Here is a 19,643-nt window from a genome sequence, read left to right as displayed (position 1 = left end):
TGCCCCAGGGTTTAACGCCCTCCCTCCAAGACACTCCCTAGAGCGAACTGCGTTTGTTCAGTCACAAACTGACTCGCCGACCCACTGGGAAAGCAGGTGCGCAACAATGGTGTGAATAGAGGCTCCTAATCTGACTCTGGCAGGGGCTCTTCTTCTGTTTTGCACCGGCCCCCAACATGTATTTGTGTTTTTATTTCATGGTTAAAACGCACTTTTCTGGTCCCTCCTTGGATTTATGTCTGGATCATACTCTGCTTGGTTTTCCTGTTCATGTGGATTGGATTTGTGACAGTTTTGTGGGGCAGTACTTTGTTTTAGCAACGCACCATGTTCCTTAGTGTGTATTTCTCTTGACAAGGATAGAAACCAAAGGGTTTGGGGTTCCTTTCTGTCTCTGCAATGTTATGCGTTCAAGATTGAGTATTGAAAACCTACTATGCAAAGCAATGTGAACTTTCTCTTTTTTTCAGTGTTTTCCTTCTTTCCCCATACTTGTTGAAGGATAATGGGAGGATCCACTATGGCCAGGGATCGGGTAGCCCACAATTGCGATGGTGTATAGAGTTCGCTTTACCCATTACTAGGTCTATACATCCCACCCACAACTTTTCCCTGTGGTTATCTAGTGGTTGGGGGCTAGCGGCCATTTACCATCCCCTTTCCACTAAACTGGAATGACCAAGTGTCCATTTCTGTCGTAACCAAACTCGACAGTCACCTGGATGGAAGCTCTGTCATAACAGTTTTGTTCTCAGTACAGCTGCAGGTCAGTGGGACATGGCAGAGCCTACTCATGCTGTCACCAGAAGCAGGCTTAAGTGCATACTCTTCACTATGTCCTGAAGGAAAGTTAACTAATAACAAATAAGTACACAAGACATTGTACTTTCTGTATTTGGAAGTTGGCACTGTTTGGGTGGTTGGGGACTCTGTATGACAGGCTGTAGGAGAGATGTGGGCAAGAGAATGTGAGGTGCCTACCAAGAGGGTCACCAATTAGAGGCGCAAAAGTGGCATTAAGATTATATGGCACACTGTTTTGGGGGGGTGGGAAGGGTGAGTTTTCCTTGTGCTACTATAGACCCACCCTTGGGGACAACTGATTGCCAATGAAAAACCCTGCTGGACTGCACACGCCAACCCTTTTTCCTGAATGGAAGGGGAAGTCCTCCTATCCTTCTATCACTGCTGTCATGTGCTTGTACTACATAGTTGGGCAATTTGTTCAGTCTAAAAATGTTATAGTTGCCATTCTATCAGGCATGGGTTTCCTTCTATCACTGCTGTCATGTGCTTGTACTAAATATTTGTGCGTCCTGTTACATTTTATTAGTTCGGCCATACTGTTGTTTACTCGATTTAAAACAAAGATCTGGATTTACAATTCTAAAACCCTTGTGCTTATGCGTGTAGACCGATACCATTAAAATCTCTGTTAATGGCACAACTTGATTGATGACATATATGTATTTCAGTCTGACTTGATTGCAAAGTAGCCGCAGAGACCATTCACTACAAAGTGAAACGGTGAAAATGTGACAGCACTGAAACACTCAGTTGTTTTCTGATTATTTTTATTTTATTTTTTTATTTTGCAGCTGGTGCACCAAGTGGCAGGTTGTTGACCTATGGGCGAAAGGATATTCACAGGAGTATCTAGATTCAGATCAAACTGAAATTTGTGTCTCCGATTGGTGAGTAAATGTCTGCGCTCAGTAATTACATACATTACAAAAAGATCTGTTTGAAAAGGCCCGCAGACCTAATCTAGTGACACAAAGGCCATAAGGCACACACGCTGCCCTTATCCTGTTTGGGCCTAGGAAAATTGAGGGAAACCTCTCTTTAGAAACGTTTTACATGGTTTATCTTGGTGCATCATGGAGTAGTTGAATCTGGAATTGTCCTAAAGTTTCACAAAAAAATAAATTTTAGATTGGGCTGTTAAAAAGCTACATGTGATCAGATTCTGTTAAAAAGCTACATGTGATCAGATTCTATTGAAACAAAAACAACTGAACTCTGCAATCGTGCTTAATCTACTTCGTCTTCAGTGCTTTTATATACCAGCCACAGTTTGGCTTCTGAATTTTAAGAGTGGTTTTGGCCATAGATATGTGGATCGTGATTCAGGTAGAGATCTTCAGGACACTGATGACTTAGATACGGGGATGCTATGTGGAGTGTTATTGTTTATCAATTTGAAGTGTTTTTTTTGTGGTACATATATGGGGTTTGAGTAGCTGGAGATTACCCTTTTTGGTTTTATCACGGAGGCCAAAAGCAGTATATGGGCAATGGCAAACTCTTCACATGGAGCTGTGTTATGGTCAGTCACAAAGTCCAGTCGAAGCAGGCACTAAGAGTTTTAAATGCCGGACACTCCAGTGCATAAAAAGATAGAAATGTTGGGCCGGAAGACCTACAGGAAAAGTTACAATTTTCCGGTGATGAGGATATTGGATTCAGAGTTCTCCCAGGACCAGTATGAACATGGGAGTTTAAAGAGATCCCTGAAAAAATGGCAAGGATATGGTTTGGAGTAAGGTCTGTATGCATACGGCCCTTAGCAGGTATTTTCAAAGCCAGAAGATTCAATGCCATTGTTTCTGAATGAAGAGCATTTATATTTTGAACGGGCCATGTATCAAGAAAGCAGTCATATTGTTAGGTCGCTTCCTAGCGACCGCATTAGTACCTATTGGCAACTGAGATTGCATTAAGAAAGCTATTAATATTTCATCAGGAAGATGACCCTGTTACTCACTATATAACCTTTCTAGGTTCAAGGTAGCTGCTGTCTTCTATGAAATTCAAGTTCTCTAGAATTTGTGGCTGAAAGTGGCAAACTAACTAGAATACTAGAGCTGTATGTAGTACCCAGGATCCTCTGGGACATGTTAAGCACCTTTACAAAGGAAGAGTGACTTGATAAGGAAAGACCCCCTAAAAAGCACAGAGTCTTGGAGAAAGAACTCTGGAGACTGGAATAATGTAATGCTGGGCAGGTGTCCTCTTCTGGCACTTTCTTTGTATCATTTTTCGTAAGACTACTCCCACACTAAGAAACAACACTGACTGATAAGGGACTGCACTGCTGCCAACTTAACGCATGGCATGAAAAACATTCAGCCAGTTTGATTGTTTGCAGCAGGATCACTCTGACATCTGTGACTATGCACAATAAAATGCAAAAAAAAATATCAATAAAAGGCCATTATTAGTATAACAAATGAGGTAATTATTGCTTTACTAGATGCATGGATTTATAAAAGAATACCTCTATGGCGATTTAAATAGCCGCTTATTTTCCATGTCCTACTGAATTAAATCTCACAAAGAGGGCAGAACCAGGCCACTGACAACAGGAATCTCAATGGCACAACGCCTGCAGCATTTCCAGAAGCTTGACTGGACACGGTTTCTGTCAGTCATTTACTAGCCACTTGAGTTAAGTAAGAGGTCAACCGCTTTTCACGAAGTCTAGCTGCCACTTTGAGAGGGTGAGAGCGGTTTACTCCTCCTTTATTGTAGCAACCTTGGTCGAAGCTGACGCATCTCCTTTCCGACAGTGGACTTTTATCGTAAAAATAACAGCCTGCTTCCTGCCACTATCCGTATTAAAATTATATTCTTGCGCAAGGTTGATTATCATTCCTCTACCTCATTGAAGAAATTAAGGGTCAGATGTAGGTCGCCAATTACCGGTCGGTAACGGCCGATTTCGGCCGTTACCGACCGGTAATTGGTTTTCGAGATGTAGGGGCCAATATTTTACAGATTCGGTCAATTTACCGAAACGGTCAATTTACCGAATCTGTAAAATACCAGATGTAGGTAGCACTGTTTACAGTGCTACAGGCCTGAAGAATTCGGTATTTTACCACCCAATCCAATTGGGTGGTAAAATACCGAATTCAGGTGTGCATGCACATCTGAATTCGGTATTTTACCACCCAATCCAATTGGGTGGTAAAATACCGAATTCAGGTGTGCATGCACATCTTTGCATGCACACCTGTGCCATGTGACACACAGACATGCCCTTAGGGCATGTCTGTGTGCCACATGGCACACATGCCTGTATTTGGGGTGCTAGAGGGTGTCAAAGTGACACCCCCTGCACCCTTGCTGAAATCGGTATTTACCGAATCTGTAAATACCGATTCGGTAATGCCCATTAATTCGTATGGGCTTCAATGCCCATAGTAATCAATGGGCATTACCGAATCGATATTTACAGAATCGGTAAATACCGAATCTTAACGATTCGGTATTTACCGAATCTGAAATACCTACATCTCCCCCCCTCTATTTTACCACTTCTTAAATACCGATTCGGTATGATTCGGTATTTAAGAAGTGGTAAAATAAAATTACCTACATCTGGCCCTAAGTCCTTCAAAGTAGCTGCAGGTACCAATGTTTATCTTTTACGTACCTTTTGCAAATGTCCTCAGTGCCTTATCGCCTACCCCAAGAGCTAGTCATTAAGCAGTGGTGGTTCTCCTACAAGAAGTTGTTGATCTTAGATCCCCATGGAGTCTCTTTGGTGTTTGGGGCCCAAGCAGGATTCGAGTTCTTGCGAGAAGTATTTCCTTATGCACTCTAAGGCGATCAAGGAGAGGAAAGACCTATTTTTCATGGTACTGGCCAAATTCCATTCGAAATGTTCCTACTCCAGATCTTGTTCAGTAGGAAAGTCAGTGAAGCAACAGCATTTGAAGGAAAAACCCTCTTGTAGGAAGCATAAGATGCATCACAAATAGTAATTCTCTTATTGCCACACCATTCCTGTTCTCAAGGCAGAGTCGGATGCAGCATTCTCTGACTCTAGCATCAACACCATCATCAAAGGTGATTCAGGTACTGGAAAAGTTGATTACAGAGGTTTGGGCGCCATAAGCCATTTCTGGTAGATGGAAACCTTCCCCATGCCATGATTCAGATGTTCTACTCTGCTCCTCCCTCTTTTGCACCTTCTGGCCCTGCAGAGCCTTCAAGACCCCCACACTGACTGAGCTTCCACCTGCTGCTAGTGGACCCCTATAAGAGTTGCATCAAAGCTGATACAGCTTTCATTGCTCTGAAGGATACATATATGACGTCATTGTTTTTGTATGATACTAAAGGAAGTAGATATCTGGTCCTAGGCAGGTGCTCACTTTAGACGATTGAGAATACAGTTAAAGTGGCTGAGCAGAGAGCAGTCACATAACGTAAATAAGACCAACTGGCTTTTAACTTTGTTGCTGTCAAGTTGATGTGGGCTTTATTGTAAACCAGACTAATAGTACCTCTACATAATCGTTTCTAGACCAACATGGTGTAAATAAGCAAAGAACACTTTGAGATGATTTGTCACTGACTTCTGGTTTGAGCAGTGATTAATTTGGGCCAGTAGTTTCTGGTGCTCGGCACAGCCACTTAATTGTCATCCACGGCTCTAGTGACAGTCATACCACATGGTGGCGCTGTCTGTTACATTTTGAGATGAGTACAACTGTGTTTACTAAGTCAAATCGCATAGGAAATTAATAATACCAGCCTCTTCCCATTATTATAGCATGTGTGGCCTTTAATAGTCTGAGTTGTCATACTTGTAGGTGTGCGCTGGTTAACTGTTATGGTGGTGCTGGCAGGGGCAATGCGTTGTACAGTACACGGCATACAAGGACCAATCTCCAAGAGTTCAGGTGAGTGGAGGGCCAGGTCAAAGGCAGCACCAACAACTACCAGCAGCAGTAGGGCAGCCGGGTGTAGGGTGCAAATCGACATTGGGAGCCCAATGTGTTACAATGAGGGTCGATCTCAGTAAAAAGAGGCTGCAAGCTCTGGTTAGGAAGCTAGTTGGGCTGAAACAGCAAGTGGACTCATGCCTTGTGATGCTCAGAGATTAGGGGGCTTGGGAGGGGAGGATGACACCTTTTGATCCTCTTTTCCAAGGTCCAGGGGCGACTGGTGCAGAAGTGTCTGTAGTGATCTGTTTTTTTTCTTACCAGAGCAGTCGCAGTAGCGGGGGCCTGCATGCAGAGGGTGCATGCAATGTCAACGGCCCAGGAGGACTCGAGCTCTGGAGGGCTGGAAACCTTGTTGGCACCATTGGTCCCCTTTAACTTGGGCTAGAGGTGACGGGTGCAGTGGTTGCTTCAGGTGTCGGGTTCTGGCGGTTCCAAAGGTCTCGGAGTCTTCTTTTTGGAGTTTCTTCAGTAAGGTCTGCTGTTCACAGGAGGTCTTGAGACTTTATCGAAGGCCAGGGACTCCCCTAAATACTGAATTTAGGGGAGTGTAGGGTAGAAGCCAATGGACTACTGGCCCTCTCTGTCACAATGCCCCCTGAATGATCACCTCCTGTGGGGAAGTGGGCGTAACCCTATCCCAGAATTCCAAGGTATGCATGCCATCACAAAGACGGCTACCTCTGAAAAATCATGTCCACCTTGCAGCTAGCCCACCTTAGGGGTCTTACTAGCCTGGGGGTGGCACACCTACCGGACTAATTTTTTGACCTGTCCAGGTGCCAAGTGGACTCTGGACGGGGGAGGAGGCTTCCTCTCTTGTGAGGGTAGCCAGATTTGCTTCCCAGATGTGGTGGCTCCTTAGAAGCTCACCTGATTGACAGGTATTTCTATGAAGGGGGGGGGCTTACACCGTCTTCCCGGACATGCGTTTGTTCCTGACCTCATGAGAGCAAAAGACTCTCACCCAAGGAGGTCACGGGAACGCGACTTCACCAGTGTCCAGTACATGCGTATTTACCAGTGTTCAGTACATGGTTTAAGATGGCTTCATTGGTCACTTGCACTGGCAGCAATAGGGCTCACCAGCATAGGGGCTTTTCTGCTCATGCAAATATGCCCTCACATATAATATTAAGCACCCTGCCATACGGCTGTCTGGCCTGCTGTAGGGGTGACCTACAAATATCATATGCAGTGGTAGGGGGCATGGCACAAAGGGATGTGTTACAGGTCATGTTTTCACTTTTGTTTGCGCCAGGACATGCAGCCTGCAATGGCAGTTGAGCAGGTGCTTTGTGAGGGGTCCCTTAGGGTGGCACAATTGATGCTATAGCCCTTCGGGGACCTTTCTTTATTACCCCAGGCTCTAGGTACAAGGGTGCCGTTTACTAGGGGCTTTCAGTGGTAGCTAAAGGTTTGCCAATTGAGGAAACAATTGTTCAGTTTTAGGGAAAGAACACTGATACTGGGAACGTTATTAGCAGTGAACCAGTGCACCTCGATCAAAGTTCCACCAAAAACTAACCACACGTGAAATGTCTAGTTAACTATAACACCCCTAAAACCTATGGTTTTTTCAGTGAATTTCTAAGTTTTTTTAAATGCTAATTCCCAACTAGAACATGTCTGAAACCTATGTTTTTTAGTGAATTTCAAAGGTTTTTTAAATGATAATTTTAAAATATATTTATTGTTTTTTCTTATATTTTTTAACCAAATTTTTTTATCTATATTTTTAGATGTTATTTTTTTAAAATACATGACACATATTATTTTTAATTACATTTTTAAAAATTAAAATATATATATTTTTATTATTATAATATACTTAAATAATTTGTATTCTTTTTTTTTTGTTCTTTTTTTTGAGTCGCGCACCCTGAACGTTCACTGCGCGAAATGTGGCCGCCGTTTTAGGATTGCTGTTTAGGATCCGCGTAGGGTGTGCGACGAGTACGACTTTTCCAGCGCGGTTGCTAAGCAACTTGTACGCGACTCCTGGAGCATACGTGAGATGTAAGTGTTATGCGACTTGATGGACTCGCGGTAGCGCGTGACGTCCTATGTGTGTTGGATGAGGTGGGTGCTCGACTCCTGCTAATTTTTTTTAGGTTCAAAAACGTATATTATATATATTTAATATATTTATATTTAATATAAATATTAACACAAGACATTATCTGACATAATTATAAAAATATTCTTTTATTTTATTAAAAAAGTACATAACTTTTAAATGCAATTTCGTGAAGTCGCTCTGGGTGCGCGCACCCTACGCACACCCTACGCGCATCCCATGTGACCTAAAATAAAAAGGGATTACATTGGTTCATTAGACTTCCTATTGAAGGACCCCACCCATTTCAATCACTCTTCTTAAGACGTTCCTTGAGAGAAGACCTGTCTTCAGAAGAACTTTACATTTATTTTGCTTTGGTGACCTCAAATTGGTTTGTGATCAGAAAAATGGCTACACCTATGGTAGAATCTTCAGACTCTGAACATTCTGGGGGCAGAAGAATTTGTTGCAGAACCTCCCCCTCCAGAAAAATATACCTCCATTGTTTGGAAATTTTTTACTTTCCCTGGCAGGGCAAAAAAAGTAAATGCCACAAAGGTTACGTGCAAGATCTGCAAGGCAGTGCTCTCCAGAGGAAACCCATATAAGAAGTACTCATGCTAGCATGAGAAAACACATGCAGTCACTGCATCCAGTAAACTTTGCACGTGAAGAATTAAGAAGACTGCGTACAAATGCTTCTGCACCACCAGCTGTACATAGCACTTCTGGGGCATCACCATCTACATCAGCACCAGATATACGTCCCCAATTTGGGAAAGTGAAGATGCATTGCGTGCAATGCAATCGTTTGATTTGTTACGGGGAGCAGTCAGTGGACCTAGTTTGTCGAGCCATCGATAAACGTTGGTTAGTTTTTTTTTCCCCTCAAAGTTTTTGGTTTTGTTCGTCCTGTTGACTTTCTTCCTGTTGAAAAAACCCAAAAATTATTTAAAAAAAAAACAAAAAAAAAAAAAATATATATATATATATATATATATATATATACTACAACAAGAAAAGAAAAAAAGAGTACTTTTCAGCACTAACTACCCTGGTTTAAAAAGAGCTAAATTTGTACGGTTGTGTGTGAAAGTTTACATGGATATATATCTAGTAGATAATTGACTGAAATAATGCATTTGTGGTGTATGGTGAATGTATACGTGCAGAACTATGAGGAAGTGCTGTAGCATGACGCTGTAAGCTCTTTAGCTACAGCGTGCTGTGGCACTTCCGAAGCACAGGAATGCAACATATGTGCATAAATATGTTGCAAGTCTGTGCTTCCCTCTGCACAGCTGCTTAAACTGCAGCCATGTGGTCACACAGCCACCCTTGCACCATGGTGCAAGGATGTCCGTGTCGTGCGAAGATTGATTTTGTGCAGGAAGGAAACTTTCCTGCACAAAAACAATCAGTAAAGGCATTTTTCTCCTTCAATATATGCTGTGCATTGTAGCATATATTGAAAGAGAAAAAGTGAGGAGAAGTGAAAGCAATTCTCCTTGCTGTGCTTTGCTACACCAATTGGAGGATGGTGCACCCTTCACAAACATGACCAGATTTATGATTTTTTTAAATGGAACTGGTCCAATCAATTCTGTCCACAGATTGAGAAAGCCAGGAAACATGTGAATAAATCTGTTTCTGCTTTTCTCAGAGACTATAGAATGGGGTCCATTTACCACAACAATCTGCGCTTCAATATGGATGGCATCTATAGGAGAGTTGTTATACATTTTACCGATGAGGGAAACCGAGTATTCCTCTTGAACTTTAGACTCTGCATAGGTACTTACTTGGTGGTACTAAAATCTCTCAATGAACACAAGGGCTCTTTTTAGAGCCACCTAAGAACTAAACACATAAACTTCATGTATACCTGAAAATTATATATTTATTTTGCTTGGAGTCACGCACCCAACGCGGTAGAGTTGTGCACCCAACGCATACAAGTCGTGCACCATACGCGCTGGAGTCGCGTACCCTACGGGTTAGAAGCCGTGCATCCAAAACGTGCACACCAGGGGCCGCACTGAGTGCCGCGCTGGGTACCCGACACCAAATTTTATCGTAAAAAAAAAAAAAATAGCCCCATATCACAAATTTTATTATCCACGGGGACCCCATCCCACGGGGTTTATAAAAACACATTGGGGACCGTGGGGGGAGCCCCAATGCCCCCACGGTCCCAGCCGGCTCCCCGCCCCCTTCAGGAGCCGGCATTGCTTTTCCTCACGGGGAGCAGCTAACATGCTGCTCCCCCTGAGGAAAAGCAATCTGCTTTCCTATTTGGAAGAGAGAGCAGGTTTCCACCGCGCCCATTTATATATATATGTACTTTTAACTGTAATTTTCTCAGGAACTACTGAACAGATTTACACCAATAAGCGAAAGGCACGAGTCTGAACTAAGGACTACCTCTTTGCCAACATTGGTGTAATTCCGTTCAGCAGTTCGGGCTAAAGGTCCTATGAAAAATTGCATGGGGAAAACTCGTTTTGGGACCCCCTTTTTTCTCAGCCCCCGCTTGATGAAACATCGTGAAACTTTCAGGATAGGTGCGGACCGGAGCTGGCAGATTCGTCAATCGGCGCCAAAGTTATTCCAAATAGAATAAGTAGCTTAATTAAGTTCATACATAAAGGATACAAATGATCTATTGCGAAGACTCCAAAATACACCGTGGCAAGAAAACTATCAACTTATCACCATGGATGTCATATCCCTGTATACAAGCATAGGGAATGACATAGGTCTACGTGCATGCAATTATTTTCTACAAGACAGAAAAATGCCGTATAACAACCATAATCAAATGTTGTTAGATATGATTTCAATGTGCTTGACAAAGAACATCTTTCTATTTGGCGAAGAAGTATATCACCAAAACAACGGGACAGCAATGGGTTTTTCCTTTAGCCCAAATTATGCCTGTTTAGCAATGGCGTACTGGGAAAAAGAGATGGCATGGAAGGCAGAGAATGATGAAATGACGGAGAAAATTGTAAGTTGGATCCGCTTTATTGACGATCTGCCCATCATTTGGGATGGGTCGATAACAGATTTTCAGCAATATTTTGAAATGATTAACAGCTTGCCAGGTTTAAAATGTACTTATGAAATAAGTAATCAAAGAGTGACCTTCCTGGATACTGAAATCTATATTAACCCCTTGTGCGCTAGGGGTTTTCCCGCTGTGCGCTAACATTTGCGAAAAGCCGCGTTACATGACGAGCTCAGCTCGTCATGAGCGCACGACAGGCGTAACTCATGACGAGCTGAGCTCGTCATGAGCGTAGAAGGGGTTAAGGAAAATTAGATCCAAACCACCTTACATAGAAAAAGTACTGCAACAAATGCCACCCTGGAAGCTACAAGCTTCCACCAAGAGTCGCTTATCTCCAGTATTCCCTATGGAGAGTGCCTCCGCTTCCGAAGGATTTGTAGTGAGGAAAATGAATGGCAACGACACAGTGCGGCCACACAAAAAAGATTCAAGAAACGGAAATACAACTCGGGCAATGTGGAAAATGCTGGCAAAGAACCAATGAGAAATCCCGAGAGGAATGTTTAATTCAGTCGCATAAAGAAAAAGAAAAAAAGCATGAATCAGAACCTATACGACGGATTACTGATTTCTCACAAGAAAGTAAATAAATCACTCAAATACTAAGAAAAAATTGGAAATTTTGCACCTGGATGAAACTGTGAGCAAAATAGTGGGTAATCACCCAACAATAACTTATCGGAGGGCAAAGAACCTTAAGGATCATCTGATTCACAGTCATTTCAAATCAAAAATACGGGACAATGCATGGTTAAAAACAAAGGGATTTGTTATATGCCGCTCATGCAAAATGTGCCAAATTGGAAAACCAACAAAGGAGATAAAAATGGCAAATAACAAAATGTGGAAGATACGGCAATTGATCACCTGCCAAACACCATATACTGTATATGTGGTGGAATGTCCATGTCCCCTACTATACATAGGAAGTACTATATGTGAACTTAAAAAACGAATAATGGAACACACAAGAGCAACGACCCATAAGGACAGATCGAACGCAATTGCGAAACATATAAAACAATTCCATGATGGAGATTGGAAACGCCTGAAATTCTTTGGTATTCAGACCATTCCAAAGAGTGAGTGCGGAGGAAATAGGGAAAAACTTTTGCGCCAAAAAGAATCTCGCCACATCCTTTATTTTTGAACTTTAAGTCCACACGGCCTCAACCAATCGGAGGAGTTATATATTCACCTATAGAAGGGAGATGAAAAGGTTTGGAAAGAGAAAAAAATTAAAACAATAACTGAAATAAAAAAAGAAGAAAAATACAATTAAAAGAAAAAAATCATAAATAAATGGAAACTGAAAAAAAGATTTGCTGTACTTGTCATCCCACTGTAGGGGAATAACACTGAGTAAGAGGCTTGAAAATACAAATTGAAACGACAAAAGAAATAAAAAGAATGAAAATCAAAAATAATTGGATTGGCCGGAAACGACACCCCACTGGAGGGAAATAACACTGAGTTGGCGGCATGGTGATAAGAAGTTCATCACAATCAAAAGAAAGACTTTTTGAAAATAAGTTTTATAAATTATTTTCATTTTTCCAGTAGTGTTTTTAAGAAAAAAACTACAGCACCCATAATGCATGTTGACCCCAATCATCATGTGACAGGAAGTTGTAAGAGGCGTTTAAATAATGCAAAAAAAAAAGCGGAAAGCTGATCGTGACCAAGGTGTTTGTAATACCGAAACGTGTAGATTGCTCGCTTTAACGCTGTGAAATGGTCTTTCGATTAAAACCAATAGCTGTGGAAACTACTGGCTGGGCGCCTCGTTTTTCCTTTGTGCGAAGTATTGTGATTAAATGTGAAAGCGACGTGGTTCCGTCTTGGAGCGGACTCGCACGCTCAGGCTTGATTGGAGCGCCTACTTAAAGTCGCTCCCTCACGCGCAGCGTGACGCGCAGGTGGACGCCCTCGCTTAGCCTGAGTCGTGCCGGAGTCCTGCCCGTCTGCGCCCGTCAGCGTCCCGGAGGTGTCGGGGCGGCGGGGGACCCCGGTCCGGCGATACTCTGGCTGAGATGATTTGCTATTCCTCTGCGTCATTGCGGGACATGCGGGGCCATTCTAGCTCTTGCCGCTCCGTTTTCCCGGGGCGGTTTAGGGGCAAACGACGCTGTCCGGGCTGTGGTTGGACGCCTTCCTGGACCTGTGCTACGGTTCCTCGCCCGGCAACAGCTGGCGTGAAGCATCTTTGCCTGCTGCTGAACACGAGGTCGGTAGGGCGCCACGCCCTGCACATTTACGATCTTCTGGTCAGGGAAAATCCCCTGTGCTTGCTACTGACCGAAACTTGGCTGGGAGAGGCTTCCAATCCGGACGTCTTCTCGGCCATTCCTCCTGCGTACAATATCTTCCGGCAGGACAGAGTTAAGGGCAGGGGAGGGGGAGTGGCGGTTGTGGTGAAAAAGAGCGTCTCCTGCTCGGTGCTTCCCCTGAACTCCATTGGGAATGCCGAGTTGCTCGCCTTCACGCTCAGACTGTCCCCAGGTCAGGCCTTGAAGGGGTTGTTGGTTTATAGACCACCAGGCCCGGTGGGTTCCTTTTTGGAGGATCTGCAGACAGCCGTCTCTGAGCTGGCGCTTACCACACAGCATTGTGTTGTGGCCGGTGATTTCAACTTCCACCTTGACACGGCGGACGACCCTGTTGCGGCCAAATTGCTGGATGTTACATCTCCGCTGGGTCTTATACCGTTCGTGTCGGGGCCAACACATGAGAAGGGGCATACCCTGGATCAGGTGTTTTCATCTGTTCCACTCATGGAGGTTGACACCCTGCAGATGCTCTGGACCGATCACAGGCTGATCAGATTTTCGGTGTTGGAGTGTGCGAGCCTGGATAACAGAGCGCCTACCCTGCTTAGGTCGGCCTCGAGAGCGCTGCATAGAGTGACACCTGACATGCTAGAGCAGGCGCTGCTGGATCACCCTTGTCATCTTTCGGGTGATGTGGATAGCGACACGGAGACTCTGCAGCGATGGCTCACCGACAGGCTGGACGATCTCGCCCCTAAGGCAGCCCCCCGGTCCACGGTGGCACGCCAATCTGCACCGTGGTTTACGGAGGCGCTTCGCGTGGCGCGCAGTCAGTGCAAGGTGGCTGAGAGGGCTTGGCGCCTTCTGTATGATGGGGAGGCTAAACTCGCCTACAAGGCGGCGGTAAAGGCCTACCATCGATGACATCTTGGGTGCCAAGAGGTATTATCTGGCTAGGAGGATAGAGGCATCTGCAAACTCCTGTAAGGAGATCTTTAATATTGTGAAGGAGTTTACGATCCCCAGCTCCCATCCGCCCCCACTAGCCTCGTCGGAGGCATGGGCATGCGATCTCGCTGGCTTCTTCACAAATAAGATCAAGGCTATTCAGGCCACCTTCGTGGAGGGACAGGACGGAAGCAGCGATACGAGGGCGGACTGCGGACTTCCGCATATACCTGCGGCGGTGTTGTCCGATTTCCCTGCTGTTTCCAGTGATGCGTCTCGGACGCTGCTGGCCAATCTTAAATCTGGCTCGCCACTTGACCCCTGCCCTGCCAAATTCTTGGCCGGGATGGCGGCAGTGGTGAATCCACTGGTCAACCCCATCCTCAATGCCTCCCTGAGGGAGGGGAGGGTCCCTAGTTCTTGGAAAAGAGCGATGGTGATCCCCCTCCTAAAAAAAACCGGGCCTCGATGCCGAGGTTTTGGCCAACTACAGGCCAATCTCGCTTCTTCCAGCGCTAGCGAAGATAACGGAAAAACATGCCCACGGTGTCCTGTCGAGCTTTCTGGAAGTAACAATCTGCTCCACCCATCCCAATCTGGATTCCGTCCTAATTTTAGTACGGAAACGGCTCTGGTGGAGGTCACTGAGATCATCAGGGAGACCTTGGATGTCGGCGGTAGGGCAATGTTGGTCATGTTAGACCTTTCGGCGGCTTTCGACACCGTCCCCCACAAGGCTCTTTTAGCTAGGCTTTATGACATCGGCCTTAGGGGGACGGTGCTGAGGTGGTTTACTTCTTTCCTTGAAGGCCGCTGCCAGACGGTCTGGGTTTCCCAGAGCTCCGCCGAGATGCCGCCACTGGGAGTTGGGGTTCCACAGGGTTCTGTGTTGAGCCCCACGTTATTTAACATCTTTATGTCCCCTTTGGCGGCCTTGGTGGAGGCATACGGGGCCCAGATCGTCTCTTATGCCGACGACACGCAACTCCTCTTCACATGCGGGAAAGACCAAGAGTTTGATGGAGAGAGAATTCGGGACTGTCTTGCATTGGTCTTCGACTGGTTCCAGCGGAACAGTCTGAGGGCCAACTCGGACAAGTCTGAGGTTCTATTCTTTGGTTGCGTTGCCGATCCGGAGTGGCAGCAATGGTGGCCGTCCGACATGAGCCCTCCGGCACAGTCCTCCTTGGTGGCCAAAAACTTGGGCGTCAAGCTAGACAATCAGCTGTTGCTGCAAAGGCATATTCTCGGCCTGGCTGGCACCTGCTACGGAATCCTGAAAATGCTCCGCAAATTCCTGCCTCTGCTGTCTGAGGAGCACAGGAGGATTACTGTGCAGGCTCTTGTCGGCTCAAGGCTTGACTATGCCAATGCCCTCTTTCTTGGCCTCCCTGATTACCTGGTCCAGCGCCTTCAGGTGGTGCAGAATTCTGCCGCCCGGGCTATCTTTGGCCTACGCAGACGAGCTCGAGCGTCTGGGTTGCTTCAGATGCTTCACTGGCTCCCTATCAGGAAGCGGATCCAGTTCAAATCCCTGACTCTGATGCATAAAGCCCTGTATGGATCAGGGGCGGGATATCTGCGGCGGAGACTGACTTTCTATCGTCCAGTCCGCTCCCTCCGTTCGGAATACCTCTTTAAAGCTGTGGTCCCGCGGGTGAGGAAGGCCCGCGTGGGAGGGCGGTCTTTCAGCTGCAGAGCCCCCCAGCTTTGGAATCTGCTTCCTCTTTCGCTCCGCAGCACTGCCAATTTGCTCCAGTTCAGGAAGGGCCTGAAGACCTGGCTTTTTAATCCTTAGTCTGTTTTAATGCTTATTGCTTGCACTGTTTTCTTTGATGTCTCTTGTTTTATTTTAGCTGTGTTGTGTTATTTTTACTCTGAGCTGCTGGTGGAAAGCGTCGGGACACTCATACCGAGTAGCCGTACGCTATATAAAAGCTACTTAACATAACATAACATAACAGAGTTTGCCCCCATGGAGAGCGCTGCATTCCCCGGAATATATATATATATATATATATATATATATATATATATATATATATATATATATATATATATTATATATATTTATATATATATATATATATATATATATATATATATATATATATATATATATATATATTACCTACTGGCGGTCGCCAGTAGGTATATATAGTTAGGATTTTTTCTCTATGGGTTTTTTGAAAATTCTATGTCTAATAACTTTGGCGTTTGTGGACGGAATTGGCTGAAATTTTCAGGAAAATGGAACATTTTGTTTCTGAGCAGCCCCTGAAAATTTGGGGGGGGTTCGTCCAGGGGGGGCCGAGAAAAAAGGGGGGTCCCAAAACGTGTTTTTAACATTGAGTTTTCCATAGGGCGGTTAGCCTCACTTTTAGCCCGAACGGCTGAATGGATTTGCACGAAACTTGGCAAAATTGTAGGGACTGGTAGCCCGATGTGCCTTTTGTAGGTCTCAATATATGTGCTCCAGTGGATTTTGAGAAATTAACGTTTAAAAAAAGATATATATCTGTAACAGCGGACCGGGCAGCTCCCCGGTTCGCGGACCGGGGCGCGTACCAGAACTTCGCGTAGCGAAGCTGATTGGCTCTCCGGTGTCTGTCAACATTCTAAACAGTCCGGAGCGGCCGCCATCTTGTCTCTCGGTAGGATTGAGAGACAAGAGGAGGCCAAAACAAAGGGGGAAATGATCATAAGGGGGCATAGTAGATCCTCCCTGACCCCCTAGGTTTAATGTGGAGGCTTTAAAAGGGCCCCGCGGGGCAAAAAAACCAATATTTTTTTTTTGTTTTTTTTCGTGGGTAGCGCCCGGTCCGCGAACCGGGAAGCGTTCTGGGCAGCGTACTGCAATGAAAAATGAATGAGAGACTTTTCAAATGTAGTATGTTAATTGATTGTTGGTTTTGTTGATTATTTTTTTTATTTTTTTATTTTTTAAGCAATTATTTATTATTGTGGTTGAAAATGTAATAACATTTCTAACATTTAACTAGTTTATTACATATCTATATTTGGTGAAATTGTCTGCAGTGGCTTTTCTGTGAACTACTTTCCCACCTTTTTTGATGGTGCGCTTCCCAGGGAGCGACCCGGTACGCGAACCGTTGAGCGCCTCGGTTCGCGGACCTTAAGCGTTCCAGGAGTCCACCATTTTGTGTTTCGGTCGAATTAAGATACAAGATGGAGGGCAAATAATGTTCAGAATGGGTAGAAGGGGGCACGGTAGAGTTATCTTGACCCCCTAGGTTTTCTGAGGGTGGCTGAGGAGGCTTATATGTGCGAAAAAAAAACTTTTTTTAAAAATTTCGCGAGGTTAGCTCCCGGTTCGCGTACCGGGTAGCGGCCCCGGTAGCGTACTTTGTTGAAAATTAGTGAAAAATGTTAGAGTTAAATAATATTTGTGAGTGTTTAGATGTAGGGTAGCTCTGAGAAGAGCTTTTGGGTTTATGGTACATTTAGGTATATATATATTCACTGAAAAAACCATAGGTTATAGACCATATATAGTTAGGAATTAGCATTTACAAAACCTTGAAAATTCACTGAAAAAACCATAGGTTATAGACCATATATAGTTAGGAATTAGCATTTAAAAAACCTTATTTTACTCACACAAAACCATTGAAATTCCATATATAGTTAGTTGCACTAACTATATATCGCGCACCCGCAATCCACTGCTGATGATGTCACATATTACATCATTCATGACATGGTCAGTGACATCACTGATGACATCACTGATGACATCTCAAATGACATCACTGATGACATCACTGATGACATCTCATTTGACATCAATGACCACATCACTGATGATATCATTCATGTGACAATACAATGCATCTCCTCACATTTTAATATAACCTCTGTTTCACCCAGTGTTAAATACAGAGTATAATTTTTGAAACCATTGACACACCAATACTAGTTACTACATATGTACTCACTGATTCCTACGTCTACACACACATTCACTCATTCACCCATACAATCATTCATACATACAATCACTCATCTTTACAACACTATCATATGCACTCATACACCTATACAGACACTCACACTCTGCCACTCATCCATGGAGTTACTCACACACCTAGTCAGTCCTGTAAAGAATCAATCACACTTCCATTTTCTTGTCTATACAGTTAAACATAGAGCACCTTACATTTTCAAACATATACTAACACATACTTACTTTCTTATACAATCATTGATACAAGTACACATTGATCTGCACAGAGTCACACACCTCCCAGCCAGCCACACACACACTCAGTCTCCCATACAAATACTTGGACAATCAATCAATAACCCATATAGTTAATCATATAGCTACTGATCAACACATGCAGCAGTTTACAGAACAACAGACATAATGATGCACAAATTAAGACAGTTTAGTCACTAACCCATGCACTCAGTGAGACACATTTAATCACTCACTCATACATTCAGTCATGCACCTACTAAATCCTTCGTCCAGACACTTATACATCTACTCATTCTTCAATATGTAAAACATATTTAAACTTTACAGAAACACAGTCACTGGATGATGTCATCAGTGATGTCATCAGTGATGTCATTTGAGATGTCATCAGTGATGTCATCAGTGATGTCACTGACCATGTCATGAATGATGTAATATGTGACATCATCAGCAGTGGATTGCGGGTGCGCGATATATAGTTAGTGCAACTAACTATATATGGAATTTCAATGGTTTTGTGTGAGTAAAATAAGGTTTTTTAAATGCTAATTCCTAACTATATATGGTCTATAACCTATGGTTTTTTCAGTGAATATATATATATATATATATATATATATTATCCAAAATTAGGGTGGATTCAATCCTTTTGTGTGCAAAAGCACAGTTTCAGCCCCTTAATTTAATTTGAGTCCCCGACGCGTTTCGTTGCTTCATGCAACTTCTTCATGGGGAGGGGGGAGCATGCAAAACCAGGAGTGGTGCTTCAAACTGCTTTAAGTTCCTCGCTTTTTCCCACAATGCAATCGTTCTCCAATAAACAGAATGCTGGGTTTTGAAGTCCCTCCATCAACGCCTGCACACAGAGCTCACGGCGGGTGCACAACACACGGGGATGGAACCCGTTTCGTTTCTCGCCAAAACAATGCTCACTTGTGCACTCACAGGTCGCAGTTTCCCTCCGCAGACGCGTTTCTGCTCTCGCTTCATCAGTGCGGTGTAGGACATGGGCTGTAGACTTCATGAATTGAAAGGCATTTATTGGTGTTTCATCGTCCAATAAGGAGGCGACTTCCTCCATGGGGCAATATCATTGGATGTCTCTTGCTTTGATGCAAATGTCCCAAGCCCCTTGCCAAATCAGCCAACTACGTCCTTCGCCTGCCACCTCAATGCCGAGCTGCCTTCGGTGTCCGTTCGATACTCAGACACCTCGGATTTGTATAATCCGTGACCGCCAGGTCGGCAGCGCTGCTTTTGGTGGCGGTTCACGCAGGCAAATATATCCATATATCCCAAAATTGAAGATGCCACACATGGCGTGTCT

The 19,643-nt window shown here is 44.2% G+C and overlaps 1 protein-coding gene across 1 annotated transcript in view; it reads left to right on the top strand.

Annotated features, from left to right (window-relative positions):
* The first annotated feature begins 933 nt into the window (after positions 1-933).
* Positions 934-19,643, top strand: part of LOC144783351 (F-box only protein 27-like) — a 233,768-nt gene continuing 215,058 nt past the window's right edge. The window contains exons 1-2 of the mRNA XM_078662368.1: positions 934-968; positions 1,599-1,694. Coding sequence (XP_078518494.1) covers positions 934-968; positions 1,599-1,694 — 131 coding nt within the window. The remainder of the gene's footprint in view (positions 969-1,598; positions 1,695-19,643) is intronic.

The sequence above is a fragment of the Lissotriton helveticus genome, chromosome 9 (assembly GCF_964261635.1).
Source record: "Lissotriton helveticus chromosome 9, aLisHel1.1, whole genome shotgun sequence".
NCBI classification, from domain to species: Eukaryota; Metazoa; Chordata; class Amphibia; order Caudata; family Salamandridae; genus Lissotriton; species Lissotriton helveticus.
This window is presented reverse-complemented; position numbering and strand designations above follow the sequence as displayed.